The sequence below is a fragment of the Onychomys torridus genome, chromosome 19, assembly GCF_903995425.1.
Source record: "Onychomys torridus chromosome 19, mOncTor1.1, whole genome shotgun sequence".
In the NCBI taxonomy this organism is placed as follows: Eukaryota; Metazoa; Chordata; class Mammalia; order Rodentia; family Cricetidae; genus Onychomys; species Onychomys torridus.
In genome coordinates this window covers 46,685,880-46,704,959 of record NC_050461.1, presented here as the reverse complement: position 1 = coordinate 46,704,959, position 19,080 = coordinate 46,685,880, and the positions used below count along the sequence as shown (strand labels likewise).

The following is a 19,080-nucleotide window of genomic DNA, read 5'->3' as shown; positions in this document are numbered from 1 at the left end:
AGCATTAGTAAGGTTACTAACCACTGCTCTATCTAGAGACACATAGGCAAAGCCCTCTGTTTGGGTCAGTATGGGGATGTTATAACAATAGGACAGGCTAAAAATGCTTAATAAGAGAAATATTTATCATGGCTCTGGAGGCTGAAAAAAATGCAAGATCAAGGTGCCAACAGGTGCCTTGTCCAGTGAACACCAACTTCCAAATTCCTATGGGGGCGCCTACTCCTTGGGTCCTCCTTGATCTCTGGTAGAGAGCAGAGAAGGAGATGTTCTCTCATGTCTTATGAGGACACTAGTCCTCTTCTGGGAATCCTCCACTCTCGTGACATACTCTTCTCTGGTACTGTCACTGAATGCCATCATGTGCTATTCATGGGAGTGAGGACTGCGGCACACTAACCAGGTAGCACAAACATTCAGTCCTCTGCACACACTACACTGTCCTCTGACACATGGCTACAGCAGAGGGAGAGCATGGTCTTTTCAATGAGTGGTGCTAGGTCAATGAATGTCCAAGTAGGAAACATTAAATCTTAATCTATATACCACATCACAGACAAAACCATGTCTGGGTGGACGTGCCGGGTGGACAACAGATCTAAATGTAGAAAGCAAACCACTGAGACACAGAAGAGAGTGCATCCATGGCTTGGAACAAAGGATGTCTGAAAAAGGACATAGAATGAATGGGTCAAATGAAAGGAAAATGGACAGGCCAGGAACTAGCAAGATAAAGAACTCTGTTCATCAAAATACACTAGGGTAGGAGGACACACTCCCCATGCTTATTTCTGACAAATGGTTCCTCCAGGGTCTGTCATGTACAGGTAAGTCCAGGATCCACTAGACAAACAACGTAACTAAGCCAAAGGGCTTTTGTTGTTATTTCGTTTTTGTTTTCTTTAAACACACTTTATGAAGAGGATTTTCAAATGGCCTAAGTGTGCCCTTCAAAGCACACTTTGAGGAGAAGGGAAGGTCAGTCTCCCATTCACAAGAGGAGGGTAATCTGCTGCCCTCTGTCTTTACATACCCTCAAAACATCCTACCATGATTTAGGTGCCCATCTGAAAATATAAAGTAACTATTTTGATTCAACGGCAAGCTTGGTTTTCTTGTAGGTATTTACTTCCAATTAACATTTTTATCATCCACCTTGCTCAGAACAGAGAAGATGCCAAAATACAGTCCCCCAGGCTTGCTTGCCCCAGCCTTGAGCTATTCTAACCCTGTGGTAGCTATGATTCTGAAGCCCCTCCACCACTCCTGCTGAATTCAACTACCTTTGTGGCTGGGTTTTGAAGCAGAACCTACCTTGGAGGGCTCGTGAGATCATGAAGGTTTTGTCTTCATCAATGCTGTTACTGCAGGAAAGGGCTGGTTATATGGAGTATCTGATAGAAAGGTTGCTTGGATCCATCAATCAATTTCTCTCTCCCCTCCCATCCCCTCCATCCCCCCACCTCATGCTCACTTACCCTTCCATCATATTATCCAGAATTCCTAAGACTTTCCCCAGATGCCAGCCCTCAGCACCACACCCTTGGACCCTCATCCTTCAGAATGTGAGCCAAATAACCTTCTATTGTTTGCGAAGTACCCTGTCTTTGATATTCTGTTATGATGTCAGAGAACAGGCCTAAAACAGGCTCTTTTCTTACCTATGACTACAAAAACTGTGGGATATGCAGGCCACCCCCTTTTTCAAAACAACCTTCAAGTTCCTCCCTTGTGAAAGAGATGCACATATTTATCACATAAAATATAAACAAAATTAAAATTACCCTTCCAGCCACTAAAATAAGCCTATAATGTTTTTATATGTTGCTCCAGTATCTTTTCTAGACATGCATAAAGCATACCCAAGTCATTTGTGACTCTCATATAGAGATGCTTTGAGAAGGTAATTCCTTGAAGGAAACCAAAGAAAAATTTCCATTTTGATATACTGATTATGTTCTATGTTTCTAAACTCAGTGTATGGTCCAAAAATGTGAAAACAAAACAACACAAAAAGACTTCATAAGCCTCCTCATTGGACAAATAATAAAACTTTAATTTAAATACATGTTTGAACAAAACAGAATTAGGTGTGATAAACAACAGTAGATGCTGCTAATGGTGATTTCATTTATGCCCTGGGCTTTTCTTGGTAAGGTTTTGAATCTTTATTTTATTTTATAGTAATCTCTGAGAAGACTAGAGCATTGAAAGGAAAAGGTCAGGAGAGGGATTTGTAGCCCCTCAAGAAGTGAAGGTGGATGGGGGTGGGTGGGCCAGTCCATCTTAAAAGGCAAAGCTTCCTCAAGGGTCACATAGAGCTGTGATGGCGACCAACAGGGGCTTGGGATAGAACACCATGTCCCACCATATATTGAGGAACCTTTCAGTCCTGATGTTAGGAAGTTGGACCAGAGGGAGGCAGATACGAGCTAGATAAAGGTTCAAGGAGGAAGACTGGGGTGCACACATGGCCCACCTCCCTAAGCCTTGCACCCTTGTTATGCAGATGGAAGTGTGGCGATGCCATCGTGCAATGACTAACATGAGAATTACTGACTCAGCATTCAGAGCATCTTAGGTACCCTGTATCTCTTCTCCCTTTCTGCTTCCCTTCACAGTTTACAACATATTGTCAGCAATAAAGCAGTTCCTCACTTGTTCAGTTCTAACTCAACTTCAGGATGGCTCACTCATTGGCTACAGCCCACCATTCATCCATCTCTAGATTTAACATGGACATGTTTCAGAGCATCGACAAGGTATCATTTTTCAGAGTCTCAGGCTAGATTAGGTGATGGCTTGTTTATCCAAAAGCAGACAGGTTTCATTCGCTAAACACCTGCCTATGCAAACTGCTTCTGGTACAAGATTGCTAAGTTCTTAGCCTCCTGGAGTCTGATGAAGACATGGAATATTTTAGCTGAACAAAAGGCACTTGTCTACCAGAGACACTCCATGCTGTTCTTGGAGTTGTGCTATTTGTAGGGTTCTTTCATTGTAGCAAGCATAGTCGTGTTTTAGCACCAAATCAATGACTCATTTGCTTTTGACTTGTCAGGCAACTGCCACACCCGGTACAAACATAAGAATTCAGCCGACTAATTAGAATTGTAGAGTATTCACTCATGGGAACTTGGCAGAAAAGCCTTTTTTTTTTTTTTTTAGTCTGGAGACTCTGCACCTTACCTTGCCTTGAACAGCTTTAATTCTGTTAATATGAGCAGAAACGAAGTAACTACCAGTTACACCAGTTACACTTGTATATAAAGAGAAATAAAAGAACAGATCATTGGCCACAGATGCTGAGGGACCTGAACAAAAGTATCTACTAATATAAGCAAGCAAGTTAAGGGTTTCACACTTTATTTCCTTCCATCAAAGATAATATCTTGTACTTTCAGATATGAAGGAGAAAATACATGTAACCTAGGGCTTACTCATAGCAAGTTCCCAGGGCATTGAGGATATAGTTCAGTGGCAAAGCACACAAGTAGCATGTCAATGGCCTGGATTTGGTCCCCAACACTGCAATATAATAATAATAATAATAATAATAATAATAATAATAGTAATAATAATAATGACTAAAGTGAGCTTCTAGCTATTAACCACAAACTAGACTAAGCCTATAGCCAATTCCATCTAACTAGGTAGATGGAAAGCACGGGATCTATTATTGCTAACTACTGATGCAAACCTGGTCATCAGAGAAATAAGAAGTTTTTTCATTGTGGTGAATATTTCAGAGCAAACAAATTCAGTTTTTTTTTCCCTAAAGAAATTGTTGAAATGCCTCATCTAAGAAATTACAGAATCTCAACAATCAGCCAAGACAAAGTCCTTCGGAAAATGTATCAGACATACAGCAGACAAACGTGCCTGGCGGAAGGGTCAAACATGCTAGCCTCCGTGGCTGTATCAGAGTCAGGAGAGTAAGGCTGGGTTCCACAGCTGCCAGAGGCTGCACTTGCCCTTTTCCCACACTTTCTTTGGATCGATTAAACTTGTACATGTCATGAAAGCTCTTTGGACTTTGTTTTCTCATCTTAACAATGGGCTAACTACCTATATCCCAACATTTTAGTGGGGGCTGGGTGATGTTATCTGGTGATACTTTAGGATCCCATCACTAAGCAAAACAAACACACCGTATAAAGAGTAACAAATTCTGCTTCCCACATCTGACCAGAACTATCTTACTTAGGCTTTCTGTTGCTGTGAACAGACACCATGACCGTGGCAGCTCTTGTAAAGGAAACATGTTTAATTAGGGCTGGCTTACAGATTCACAGGTTTAGTCATCATAGCAGGGAAAATGGCGGCATGTGGGCAGACATGGTGCTTGAGAGGTAGCTGAGAGTCCTATATCTGGATGGCAGGCAGTAGGAAGAGAGAGAGAGACGGTGGGCCTGGCTTGAGCACTTGAAACCCCAAAACCCATCCCTAGTGACACACTTCCTCCAACAAGGCCACACCTCCTAATAACGCCACTCCATAGTGACCAAGCATTCGTTCTTTTCCAAACCACCATAATAACCGCAATAACGCCCAATTTTCTTTGTATTGCCCTGTCATGTTAATTCTAAAACTATACAATTCAGCACAAATTAATTTGCTCAATCTGAATTTGCTCATATGCCTATTCAAACCAATTTTTACATTTTATCTTTTGAATTTTTATTCCTTAAGGTTTTTTTTGTGATTTTTCTTTCTCTGATACTCATTTTATATCTTAACTCAAACTTCCCTCAAGTTACAGCAAATGCCACCATTACCTCACTGTGAGCTGACAAGGTAAAGGACAAATAATACAGAGAAGGCCACCACTGACAGCCAGTATTGTAAGTTATATGCTAAAATGTTTAAGTCAAATATGTCGCTTTTCTTAAAGGTTAACCCAATTAAATGCAAGGAAAAAAGTAGCAAGGGTAATGCTAAGTATCTGTACTGTCAGATTTCAAACTTAACTCAAAAGCTGATAATGGGGGGCTGTTTTGTAAAAAGAAAAACCATTTTTAAATGGTTTTCGATGGGTCTGGGGTCTTGCCATGCAAGCATAATGTCCTGGCTTGGAGCCCCAGAACCCTTGTAAAAAGCTAGATGGGGTGGGGTATGTTTGTAAATCCCCACACAGGGCAGATGAAAAGCGGTGACCCTCTAGGGCTCAGTGGTCAACTGGTGTCTCTAATAGGTGAGTTTTAGGCCACAGAGAGACCCTATCTCAAAGAACAAGGTGGGTGGCCCCTGAGACACTGTAGGTAAAATTGACCTTTATGTGTGCCTGCAGCTCACTGTCTGTGTCTCTCCCTATCTCTGTGTCTCTGTGTCTGTCTCTGTCTGTCTCTGTCTGTCTCTCTCTCTCACACACACACACATACAATCTCATCCTTACATTCACATCCTAATCTGAGACTCCGTGCCCAGGGCAGGGCAGCTCTGTTCCTACTATAACTAGAGGCCTGCATCACTTGATTGGCTCTTTGGTGGACTGCTTTGCCAGAGTCTCTGCTTCTCATTTTGGGAATCACCATTCTTGCAATAAATTTCTCTTTCCCCAGTGCACCGCCAAATTTCTGGGAAAAATCTCTGAAGGTCAGAATTTCAAAGACACAGGCCTCCCTCTTTTTTGCTTCTTCTTTTTTTTTTTTTTTTTAAATTTTCACACGAGGAAAGAAAATCTGAAAATAAAACCTAATGGCAAAAATGATTTCCCAAGGGTATAAGCTGATAACAGCCTGGGTAGAAGAGAATTCAGGTGTCCAGGGCCCTTACCACTGCACCATGGGAACATGAGCAAGCCTGATTTGATGTCAGAGATGCCAGGGAGATTTCCACAGCCCTGCCCTGGAGCACTCATCCCCCAAATTCACATGCTCACACTTCACCTTTCCTTCCCTGAGACCTGACATTCCCCACTAAGATGAAAGATAATTAAATCAGTTCAGGTTACATGCATTATAACTTCAACGAATTTGTCATATCCTCCCTGGAAAACTGGCTGGGGCTAAAGGAAGAAGTTACTAACAGATACAATGATTTGAATAAATGTATTAATAAATTCATCGACACACAGGGAACAAGACATGGGTCCTGCTGTCGTAAGCTTTCAAAAGTATAGAATTCCTTCCTTCTTCTACAATGGCTTCTTTCTTCCTTCTTCTACAACCTCCTCTTTCCCCTTGCATGTCTGAGAAGAATGATGTCTTCTCATTCCCTGTGTGGTTTGGACATGAAATGTCCCTCAGAGGCTCCCATGTTCAAGCACTGGTTCCTAGGCTGGTGGTGCCATTTTGGAAGGTTTCAGAACTTTTGAGAGGGGGAGCCTCCTGGGAGGAAGTAAGTCACTGAAGGGTGGGCTTTCAGGTTGTACGGGCTGGTTCCGCTTCCTGTCTACTCTCTGCTTCCTGTTCTAAGATGTGAGGTTTTCTAGTTGTATACTCCTGCCACCCACGGAGCCACCTGCTGACATCCCTTCCCCTCCATGATGGACTGTATCCCTTAAACTGTAAGCCTCCATTCCCTAAGATGCTGCTTCTCAGCTAATTGGTCAAAGGAGCAAGAAAAGTAATGAATCCATCCCTCCCCTTTGATCTATGTAAGTATGTGCTGAATGAATGGATGGGTGAAAAGAGGGAGGGAGGCAGAGAGGGACCTCCACAGTTCATCCCATATTTGCCTTAAGAGAGTCTTTCAAAAAAGAAAAGCCCCATTTTCACCATTTTTTCCCCTTCCATCATGAAAATAATGCTTTAGAGACTAATACAACACTTTTGTCTCCTTGGAACAGGTTTCCGAAAAGCATCCATGTGCACTAGGAAAAAAATGCGGTGAGAGTTTATTGGCCTGAACTTTTCGGCAGAGACAGAAGCCAGGGCTTTCATTCCTTGCTCTATGGAGAACTGAGTGAGCCTGTCACTCTGAATCCTCCTTGCAGATGGGAACCGCTCACCCCATCAGAGCACGAGCAAGCATTAGCACTCCAGTGCAATAGGACAGTGTCCTCAGGCATACCAAGGGCTTCCAGTGACAGAGGGGAGAGTGCTGACCTGTGATTGCCTCCTCTGAAGACTTTCATCCCCCATGCATCTGTACTTTATTCATGGCAAGGTCCTTCAGCTCCCAGGTTCAAAGGAACACACAATTATAACTTACAGCCACGCAAAAGAATCATAACTTCAAGTCAACAATGAAAGAGCAGGTTTCACAGTGGGCACAGCAACATGATATCAATGAAGTTAATTTAAGATATGAACTAAGCCCAGAAATGCCACCGCTGCTCTGAAGGGCCAGTTTAGACCTCTCTCATTCCACTGTCAGATATGGGACATTTGGGGGCCTGTTTTGACTACTACAACACAGTGCCACAGACTAGGACTAAACGGCAGCCATTTACCTCTCACACTGTTGGAAGCTAGAAGTCTAAGAGAGAGTATCAGCATGCCAGCTTCCTGCTGAGAGCCCTCTGCTAGGACAGAGCAAGGAGGTACTGGTGAACGAGAAGAGTGCAGAAAGAGAGAGCTCTGATCTCTTCATCCCCCTCTAGGAACACTAAGACCACCAACGGGGCTGTACTCTCATGATCTTATGGAACACAGTCATCTCCCTAAAGCCCCATGTCCAAATACCATCATTGTAGAAGTAAACATGTCACCCTAGCAATTAATGGCAAGAAGGCACCGTTACTCCATAGCAGGGACACCCAGGAGCAGCCAGGAGAGTGAATGATGGGAGCAGCAGATGGCACAAGAGCTCACCCGCACAAAGGTGTGGCAGGGCAGGAGATGGGTAGTAGAGAGGGCTACCTAGAAAGGCCTAGGATAGGACAGTAGAGAGGACTGCCTAGAACGGCCTATGAGCCAGCCTGATGGGATAGAGTGGCTTCCTGAAACCTCCTGTGTCAACTTGAAACAAGGTGAAAGCAATATGTGACATGAAGAAAGTAGGGAGACATGATTCTGGCTAAGGGAACCCCTGCTGATCTGTATAGGGAAACCTGAAAAGAGCAATCTGGTGTGTGGCAGGAAGTTGACAACTCGAGAGAAATGAATAGAGCAGACCTCTGGGCCCTGGGTTGCCCGCTAAGGTGTGACTGTTCTATCCTAAGAGGCTAGAGGAGAGAGGGAGACAATGGTTCTGTTTGGGTTCTAGAAAACAACCAAGCTTCTGGAGAAGGCTTTTCTTAAGCACCATGACACAGAGGTAGAGGGTTAGAGGTGAAGGTAAAGGAAGCCATGTCCCGAGGACCATGGCATGTGGCCTCAGACCAGGGCCTGTGGCTCAAACACTCTGAACCTTGACCTCTTCAGTTCCTCTTTAGGGACGGGAAATACAGTAAGAACTTCATGCATTCAGATGTCAGGAAGATGGTAGCATTCTGGCTAAGTGGCTTAGGAGTGAGAATAGTTTTGAACAAGGACAAATGACATCTCTGTTCTCAGTGTCTTCATTATAAAATGGAGAATAAAGACAATTATCCCTTCACACACACACACACACACACACACACACACACACACACACACACACACTTCACAGAATTATTTAGAGAACTGAGAAATGAAATGCACGGGTCCCCGAGTCATGAATTAGTGGTGGGAGCAGTGGTCACGGAGTCGCTGTGATGAGAGGTGCTGATGGTGGTAGTGGCATTAGTAATTTAAAGGAAAGGAGTGGCCCTTGCTATAAAGCAAGTGGCAACCGAGAAAATGCTGGACCTCGGTGGTAGCTGGGAGAAGTCAACAAACTAGACACGAACAATCTCAGCAACAAGCTGCAACAAGACTTCGGGACTACTGGGTGTGTCAGGCTGGGGAGATGCAAGAGATAAGGGTGCCACGTATTTGTCTGGAACAACTAGGAAGACACAGAGGGAACTGAGGAAGAAGAGCAAATTTGTAGAAGAACGTAAGAAACGCCCTCACAGACAGCTGGCCACGAGCTTCTCTTGAGGCATCTAGGGGAGATGTCCATTTTAAAGTGCCTTGCAGATGCCTGGAATTCAGGCTAAAAAAGACAGATTTAGAAGTTGTCAACAGATGGATGTCAACTTGAGGCGCTGGTAAGGAGAGCCACATCACCCAGAAAGACTGCACAAATGAAAAGGCAGAGAAGGAGGCGAGTCGGGACTGGAGATAGGTGACAAGAGGTGTCATTGTGGAGGAAGACACAGTACAGACTCAGAAAGGCTCTGGGAATGGGAAATCAATACAAGTGGAAGGATGAAAGCTAGGGACAATCCTGGCTGAAGACACTCGGGGACAAGAGAGAACTTCAGAAGGAACTGATGAGCTGCCTATCCTGCCAAAGATCAAATCAAAGTCAGGCCCAAGCAAAGACACATGGACTGAGACACAAGGCAGTCCTCAGGCCAGCGGTGGTGGGAGCTGACATCAGATATTACTGTGGCTGAAAGATGTAAGTGTCGTGGGTGGAGAAAGACCTGGAAAAAAATAGAAAGGGAAAGAAAAAGGTGGGTTGATACCAAGGGTACATGGCAGAAAAGGAGAAGCTTCTGTTGGTTGAAAAAAAAAAAAAAAGGTGGTAGCTACTTTAAACAGAGAGGAAAGATTTCAATTTCCAGGCTAGTTAGACTGAAAGTATGGATGGAAAAAGAGGCTGACCATACAGACACAAAGCATGGTCAGTGGAGAGATGTGCTGGGAGCAGCCTCCTAGGACACCAGCTAAGAAGACACCGGTGGAGAAAGGAGGAGGTAACAAGAGCCTTAAAACGATGCCAAAGCTTGAAATACCCAAGTGCAGGAAATGAGAGAGGGGGATAAAATGAAACCATGCAGAGACAGCACAGCCAATAAAATTCGAAACCATTGAGCACCCACTCCTCCCGTCCAGGGCTAGGCCAGGCTGTGTGCAGACTGGGAGGAAGATAGAAGACATCAGAAGCAGACACAGAGATGGGCCTGGCAGAGCAGCATGGCAGGGTCACCGAGAGCAGCCTGGAGACCCATGGAAGGCTGACCTTCCTAATGCAGCCCTCCAATTTAAGCCTACAAGGCCATTAGGTACTTCTGCCACCTTGACACCTTGACATAACTGGAGCCATGAAATATATATATATATATATATATATATATATATATATATATATATATATATATACACACACACATATATATACATATATACATATACATACATATATATATGTGTATATATATATATATATCCAATGCCAAAATACAACAGTAAGGATGCAAAATAAGTTATAGTAACAAGACAATAAATGGACTTTACTTTACTGCATTTACAATAAAGAAACATTGCTAGCTAAATCTAATACTAAAACACCATGACTTTGTCTTCGTCAGGGTTTCTATGGCTGAGACAAAACACCATGACTGAAAAGCAAGTTAGGGAAAAAAGGATTTATTTGGTTTACATGTCCACATTGCTGTTCATCACTGAAGGAAGTCAGGACAGGAACTCAAACAGGGCAGCCTCCTGGAGGCAGGAGCTGAAGCGGAGGACATGGAGGGGAGCTGCTTACTGCTTACTGGTCTGTTTTCTAATAGAACCCAGGACCACCAGTCCAGGGATGGCACCACCCACCTTGGGCTGGGCCCTCCCCCACTGACCACTAATTGAGAAAATGCCTTACAGCTGGATCTCATGGAGGCATTTCCCCAACTGAGGCTATTTCCTCTCTAATGACTCTAGCTTGTATCTAGTTGACACATAAAACCAGCCAGTACACTTTCTAAATGCTTTCTGAAGGTTAGTAAGTCCTTTGTCTTTCATCCAAACAAATCCTTAAAAGCTAAGGGATTGTGTCTTACTAGAGACAAACAATGAAAATTACCATGGTTCTTGTCTTCAAATATTAAATCCACCAAAATACTTAAGATCAGGCAGGCTCTAGAACATGTTTGCTTATGTTCAGGTTAAAATACACACAACCCTGTCTACAGTGGGCGCATACATGCTTCCCCAAAGCTTAGCATTTAATTGACATCAACACCTTGTTTCCTGCCTCCTAGTTCTCTTTCCCCATAAAACAGAGTGTCACCAACAGTTGGTGGCCAGTTATAAAGCCAACGACAACAACAGACATACATGAATTACTATACTATACTTGATATTTTGCAGGCCAGGCCTCCACCAAGTATGAACCCTACAAAACAGAGAAAGAAAGGGGTAAAAAAAAAAAGGGGGGGGGCTCAAGAGATCAAAGGAATTGTCTAATCTCATAGACCTGCTAAATGAGGGACAATGGTGTGAATGTAAGTTAATCTAGCCACAGAGCACAAGTTCCTAACCTCGGTTCCACCCATTTCTCACACCTCCAAGGGGAGGTGTGATTACTACTTTTCCCATGACTGTGACAAAATATTTGACTAGAAGCAGCTTAAGGAAGGGTGGGCTTATCCTGGCTCACAGTTTGAGGAGGCACAGTCCATTGTGGTGGGAATACGAGTGACTGGTCTCACTGCCGTTGAGTTAGGGAGTAGAGAAAGATGAATGCTACCATTTACACTCGCTCTCTGCTTTTTATTCAGTCCTGGGCCCCGGATGTCCAGGTTCCAATTGCGTCTTCCCGCCACCATCCATTGAATCTCTCTGGAAACACCCTCACTAAGACACTCTCATGAGTTTGTCTCCAATTCTAAATCTTGGCAGACTGATAATCAATATTAACTCTCACACAAGGCTAAGGGTGGTTTTCTTTCCTTACTTTGGAAATTCAGAATTCTTTTATCCATAGTTTTGGTTTTGCTTGGATTTTGTTTTTGTTTTTTTGTTTTTGTTTTTTTCCTGTTTAATTTATTCCTTAGTATAGGGGGGCCTGGAGGACTTTGTTCTCATAGACATGCACTAGGGGAACCCAGAATGTCAGGCACACAGGGTTGTTCCTTCAAGGGAAGGAAATGAAAAACCTGTTTTCCACAGGGAAGGCTGGAATGGACATGCTTTCTAGCTCGATGATGTGTGTGATGTCTGTGTGGCCGGAGCTGACACCATACCCTCCTCCAGATGCTTATCATGAATCCATTTTTCTCAATCATTCTATAGAACCTGTCTTTATGGACTTTACAAAGGGTTTCAACGTAGCCATGTCTTATCTGTATTTAGCTTACTTTGTTCCTGAAGGAGATTTATGTATGCTTTGTGGTGCCCATAAAATTAATCATCAGCAGAATAATTTCCACTAAATTGATCTGTGCCTAATTATGCCTAAAATAAACCACTTGGGGTCAGACTCTCAGAGTTTGAACCAGCACCGGCCATTGAGTCCTGTTGAACTGAACTGCCTCCCTGCCTCCCTCGGCTCTCTCTGCTAAGATCGCAGTGCTCTTCACACCTGAGTACTCTCTGTAGGTTGCATTGGTGGTGATTAAAAGTAATAATAAAGCAGTAAAGTCCATTCCTAAATACCTGGACAAAGGAGGATTCAGTGCGTGCCCCACGGACTCAGGCCTAGGCAGTAGCTCTGTCTTCCAGCTGAGATGCCAGTGATGCAGCAAGGCAGGCTAATTTGATGCTGGTGAGGAAAGTGGTGTGCTCAAAAGAAGGACTTAGGCTGAAAATGACAGGTCTTTCCTGAACACAAGCACAAACCCACTGACAGAGCTGCACCCTGCAGGCCACGTGGGGCCACAAGACACAATCTATAGAAGTACGGAATGGTCACAGTGGAACATGCTAATCTGTACAGTTGACACGTCTGTGTGATCATAATAATCTTTTTAATTTTTAAAAATAATAGGATGGAGGGCTGGAGAGATGGCTCAGAGGTTAAGAGCACCGACTGCTCTTCCAAAGATCCTGAGCTCAATTCCCAGCACCCACATGGTGGCTCACAACCATCTGTAATGAGATATGGCGCCCTCTTCTGTGTACTAAACAAATAAATAAATCTTAGCCGGGCAGTGGTGGTGCATACCTTTAATCCCAGCACTCGGGAGGCAGAAGCAGGTGGATCTTTGTGAGTTCAAGGCCAGCCTGGGCTACAGAGCAAGTTCCAGGAAAGTCGCAAAACTACACAGAGAAACCCTGTCTCGAAAAACCAAAAAAAAAAAAAAAGAAAGAAAGAAAGAAAAATAATAGGACCGGGGTAGCAAGATGGCTCATGGGTGGAAGTGCTCGTGGTGTAAGCCTGAGAACTCAGGTTCGATTCCCAGAACCCACGGTGGAAGAAGAGAACTGACCCCTGCCTGTTGTCCCCTGGCCTTCATGTGGGTGCTATGACACGTGGGATGCACCTGCTCTCTCTCTCTCTCTCTCTCTCTCTCTCTCTCTCTCTCTCTCTCTCTCTCTCTCTCTCTCTCTCACACACACACACACACACACACACACACACACACAAATAGTAATAACAAATTAAGTCAAGAAAAACAATAGTATGATCTTAGATTACTACTAATCACAGGTCAGTCAGGCAACCCCAAAAATAAAGACGTGGAGGTTGAGGCGTTGACTCACTTGCTCGGCAAGCCTGAAGACCTGATTTCAAATGCCCAGCACCCAGGTGAAAGGCTGGGCGTGGCTACACATGCCTGGAGCATCAGCTTTGGAGGGGCCAATCAGTCAGAAAACTGCTTTTAAAAAGCAGAAAGACCTCAGATGTGGAGGACAAGCCAGCACTGGAGAATGTTCATACTAGGGTACTCTGCCATTCCAGTGATTTGCACTTAGCAACAGATTTTAATTTCCAAAGCAAACCAAATTGTAAAACTGGAAATGCAGATGTTACCTTGAGGCTGGGCAAGATTGGAAGAAAATGACATGATTTACCCAGTAAACCGTCTTGCAACACTTGTCAGGGTAGACAGTGTGCCAGATTTCAAATGCTCTTAAAAAAAAAACAGTTGAGAAGATAACAGAAATGCCTTAAAACAGAATTCCTTACATATGGATGCAGATTGAATCTAACAGGTCTGTTACAATCAAATTCCTAGCTCAAAATTTCACTGTGTAAGCTTTCCCACAAGATTAAAAAAAAGGGGGGGCTATATGCACATAACCAATCGTTGCAGGATTTAATGTCCATATTTGTCTGTGAACACAAAAGACTCTCACACTGGGTGAGAGGGTCATAGCCTTGGGCTCCACTTCTGCAGGGCCATCTCCTTGAAGCCTCTCAGGAACCAAATGGGCCTCCATATGGTTTCAGCTTATGCCCCTTGTGACCAGAATTCCTTCATCAATTGCCAAGAAGCTTTCAGAACAAGAACAAGCTCTTTCTAGATGGGCATGAGCCAGAGGCATGGACATTGGAAGGAAAAAAAAAAAGATGTATACAAAGCCTGGACCATGGACTGATGAGATGGATCAGTAGGTAAAGGCACTTGCTGTCAAGTCTGAGTCCCCAGAACCTATATGTTGGAAGAAAAGTCTAGGAATACATGTGACCAAATGCCCCCCACCACCAGCTAGGTCTGTGCTGGGGCAGGGGATGCACACCAAAAGAGAAGATACCCAGTCCTGGAGAAGATTTTCTCAAATCCATTCCAGCTCAGAGCTCTGGGGCATGTGAGAACTCAAAATTCACACTTAGCCTTGCAATTCACTAAAAGGACGTGGTTGTCAAAGTATATGGGTAGAACACATCTATAGCCACACCTATTAGCTTAATACATAGTTTCCAATATTGAGACATAACCTCTGTGAGTCCTTTGTTCTGTATAGAGTTACAGGTGGGCCCTGGAGGTACATGGTAGTCTTAGAGTCACACTGCCCCAGTTCATGCACCCCACCCCCAAGCCACTCCCACCTACATGAGCTTGTTCAAGCCTCTTATCCTTCTGAGTTTGTTTCCTTATTTGTAGAAAGAGTGACAGCAAGAGCCTCTCATCTTAGGAGTGCCGTGGACGGGAAGTGAATCGGTGCATGCCAAGTGCCTGAAACAGCACCCGGGACCGAACAAGGGCTCTTCAAATGTCCATTCCACTATTCTCCAAACAAGTTGATGGGTTCCTGCAAATCTCTCCATACAAATCTAAGTCAGGTCTATGTGTTTCTTCTTCTCCCCTTCCTTTCTAACTTTAAATGTCCTGCAAAGGGAAATTATTTTTCATCCTCAAAAGGACAGCTCATCTAACTGCTGATGTCTGGGTACAAGTCCTTCTAAAATTAAATATGTGTTCTTTACTACCCAGCTCAGCAGATAACACAGGCCTCTCACTGATATGAAGCTTGAAGTCTAGCCAATTGGCTTGCTGTGCCAGTAAACATTTGAAAGATATGACCAGTTTCCAATTTTAAATATTAAAAGAATACTTCCCAGCCTTCATAGTCATAAGGTTCAAAGCTACAAGCCAGGGTAGGTCCTTCTCATGCATGAACCCAAGGCTGAGCTACTTGAAGTAGTGAGCAAGAAAATGCACTCAGAAGAGAGAAGCTAGCCCCCTGAGTGGAGAAATGGATGGGAAGAGGCCATCCATGGCTGTGTAGTACTCGACATGTTTCTTTATTAGTTGGCAGGGTTACCATCATTACAGTTCCTGCTAATTGCTAACACTCTCTGATTGTCTCCTGTCCCTCCAGCCTCCAAGGACTGACAGAGTTGAAGGGAAATACTGACATGCTGTAACGTATGCAGAACATCTTATATAATTCCATAAACATTCTATTTGTTTGTTATGGCTGGTGGCCTAAAAGCTCCAAAGAAAAAGATTCAAGGTCATATTTACCCTTTGAAGTGTGGGTCTAAACGACACGTTCAATGCAATGAACATTACACTTTCACCACCCACCACCAATTATTCTAAAGAATATGCAGAATATATCATTTGTCAAGTTAAGCAGGTAGAACTCTCCTTGCTTTCCCAAGGGACCTCTAATGAAGTGTTGTTAATTTCAACAACAGTTCCTCCAGTAACTCGGGTCTTCTCCAAACCCAAAATGGAGTATAAAGGCCAACAGGAAATAAAAGGAAATTAATTGCATTCTACAGAGGCACGACTGAACGAACACATGTATTCATCCAACAGGAATTCCATCTCAATCAAATACATTGTTTCTTTAAAGAGTTTCACCAACTTCCTATTCTTAAAACCCATGATCATGTCTAATTTTGCCAGTTTTTACTTAAGCTACTAAATGGGCTTTTTGTGAGAGCTAGGCCAGAAAAACAAATTTTTTTTTACAAGCTTATTGCTTATACAGTCAAACTTTATTATAATGCAATCATTCATCGGCAGCCGGCATGGAGAATGCCGTTGCCTTGCGCAATATGAATGCTAAAGAAAATATGTCTTCACAATAGGCCATAAAATATGTGAAAACAGGATGGTCCACATGGATTGGTACCAGCAAGTTCATCTGGCTTTCATTTTTGCCAAATAGCCTATCAGCTGCAAGAACGCAAATCTAGCTTTAACTTGGAAACCACATTCTTAATTATTAATCTCCTCCATGCTTTCTACTTCTTCCAAACTCCACACGGCTAACTGAAGTAGAACACTTCATTGAGAATCTGTGTTGCTAAAGACTCTCAGGAAATCATCTGGCCTTGGTCATTTTTTTTTTTTCTCTGTCTACATCAAATGTATGTGGGTCAGATCTGTGCATAACCTCACACCCTGAACTGTGGGGAACCCTGTGCTGTTGAGGAGAGCTTGGGTACCCTGAGCAGGCAGATCTGAGACATCCTGTACGCCACCTGCCTAGGGTCTTTCCTTGGGTGCCCTTAGATGAGAGTAACTGAGCTTGGGAAGGCAAAGCAACCGAAACAAATCTCCATATGAGCAGCTTGGGGAAGAGCTGTGAGGACTCGCGTGGAGGGTGACTGAAAAAGAGCATTAAGGACTCTGAAATCCCCACAACCTGTCCTCTCCCTAAGCACATTAAAGTCCTTCTGCTTCATTGCCACAGAAATCCAGGCTACCTCGGATCAGGACACTCAGTAAGCCTCTCCTTTCCCCAGCCTCTACTAGGGCGCAGGCAAGGCGAGCCACTCTGAGTCCCACTGGGTGTAGTTAGGGCTGTGCAGACAAGCTCCTAGAACTCGGAAGAAAGCACCGAGCTTGAGACCCAACCCTCTTCCCACGCCATCAAGGGAGCCCGCAGCTCTCCCCGGGTACTAGGCAGCTGAACCCAAGTAGAGGCGTCCCAAGCGCTGCGCCCCAGCGCCAGAAAGCACCCAGGGGAGAAATCACACAGAGACACGCTCTGGGGGTTCGGTCCCCAAGAGCTAGGGCAGCGCACACCCGGCAGCCAGATCCACGGAAAATTCCCAGGTGGGCACTGAGTGCCGAAAGAGGTCCCGACTGTCCCCCGACCAGTGCCCACGTACCTCGCAGCCGTACAGCTGACCCAGCTGCTCCACGATCCATTCCTCCAGCACCAATCGTTTCCGCAGCTCCTTGCGGTCATATTTCACGGTCACTTTGCCCTGCTGGTGGCGTCGCTGCTGCTGTTGCACCTGCCCGGCGGCGGCCACCGTGGCCACCGGCGCCGAGTCCTCCCTGGAGGAACCCGAGCCGCTGCTGGATCCCGGGCTGCCGCCTGTGCCACCGCGGGGACTCTGGAAGAAGACGCGCGCGCCGCCGCCGCCGGCCCCGCCGGCCGCCTCGCCGCCGCCAGTCACCACCGACATGTCCTCGCGTGCCGGAGCCCCGAGAGTGGCCCGGAGAAGGGGCGGGCGAGCGCCCCGCGCCGCTACCACCGCGGCCCCGGCAGCCGCATACGAAGGGCCCCCCGCACCTGCTCCCGGAGCCTGGCCGCTGGATCCTCGCGGAGGGAGGAGGGAGGAGGGCGGGCGAGGAGGGCGGGGACCGCAGCCTTAAAGACGCCTCCAAGGACCCTGGTGCTCTAGCCCTGGAGACCGCCCCCACCCCGGCTTGAGAGTCCTCCGAGGTGGAGAATCTGTGCCCGAGGGACAGGCCGATGTTGGGCTGTGTAGCCCAGAGAGGGGTGGTGTGATTCGATCACTGGCGTGGATCGTCTAGGTGGCAGGGGAGAGGAGGTCTTCTACACGCGTGTGTCCTCGTCTCTTGCCCTGCAGACTCGAACTGTGTGCTTCTTTCGCAGTCCCGGGGCGCACGAAATCTGTGGATTCCCTCAGTCTGGGTCAGCTCTTTCTTTCCCACTGGGTAAAGGTCGTGGGAAATAACCGCGCTGCGGGGTCCTCTTGCCCGTGGGTCTCCCAGGATGCCGGGGAGTGTCTCCTCCCCTCTGCCTCAGCCGGCCCCACCGGGCGGTTCCAAACACACATTCCTATTCACGCCATGACCACCACGGATGCCACTTCCTCTGTCGGATTGGTAAGAAAATTGATGAGGCGATGTTTGTGCAATCAGGCAATCGTCGTGCTTGAGAAATTATTCCCAGACCGGTTTTTCGTTTTCTTACGAAGCGCCTGTTTCACCCTAAGCTGGGAATCAATTGGAGGCTTGAGCAGTCCAGAGGGTGAGGGGCTAGAGCCATCGAGACCCTGAGCATTTCAGGGTTAGCTGGGCTTAAAATCTACTGTTGTGTTCCCAGCTCAGCCAGCTTTCCTCCCAGGACCCTTTCTAAACAACCTCTCTCTTTTTTTTTTTACCCAGAAAGGCAGCCGCATTGACTAGCTTACTTGAAAAACATCATGCAACCAAGTAGAATTCCGAATGAATGAGCTTATTATAAGGTTGAGGGCGAGGAGGTGGGATGCGGAATTATAAACAGAAAAGTGTGTGTGTGTGTGTGTGTGTGTGTGTGTGTGTGTGTGTGTGTGTGTAAAATTACAGGGAGACACTAACATATTCCTGTTGTACATAACAACTCATTTCTGTTCAGGCGACTGAAAGAAACCACAAAGGCATTCAAAGAGAAGTAACCAACGTTTAAGATTGTTAAAACAAGCTAGTGAAGGTTCCCAGAAGCTCTCAGAGGAAAAGAAACCATCATGCCAGCTTCCTCTGAGCATTTTCTGCTGTGTGGAGACTGTCTAGGTGGGATTCTCCACTGTAAGATGGGAAAACCAAGCCCTAATCAGCCTGCACATCCCCCGCGGACACTTCCGTCTACCCAGGTTCTTAGATGCCTCTGTTTCTTCAACGTGGGGTTTTCCAGCAAGAATGTGAAGGGAATTTCCCAGGGTTCCCTGCCTGCAGTTTATTGAGAGGACACTATCAGGCCT

The 19,080-nt window shown here is 45.3% G+C and overlaps 1 protein-coding gene across 1 annotated transcript in view; it reads right to left on the bottom strand.

Annotated features, from left to right (window-relative positions):
* Positions 1 to 18,462, bottom strand: part of Ppp1r14c (protein phosphatase 1 regulatory inhibitor subunit 14C) — an 89,570-nt gene extending 71,108 nt beyond the window's left edge. Inside the window, exon 1 of the mRNA XM_036169213.1 lies at positions 17,257 to 18,462. Within this exon, the coding sequence (XP_036025106.1) occupies positions 17,257 to 17,559 (303 nt within the window). The 5' untranslated portion in view covers positions 17,560 to 18,462. The remainder of the gene's footprint in view (positions 1 to 17,256) is intronic.
* Positions 18,463 to 19,080: the final 618 nt, after the last annotated feature.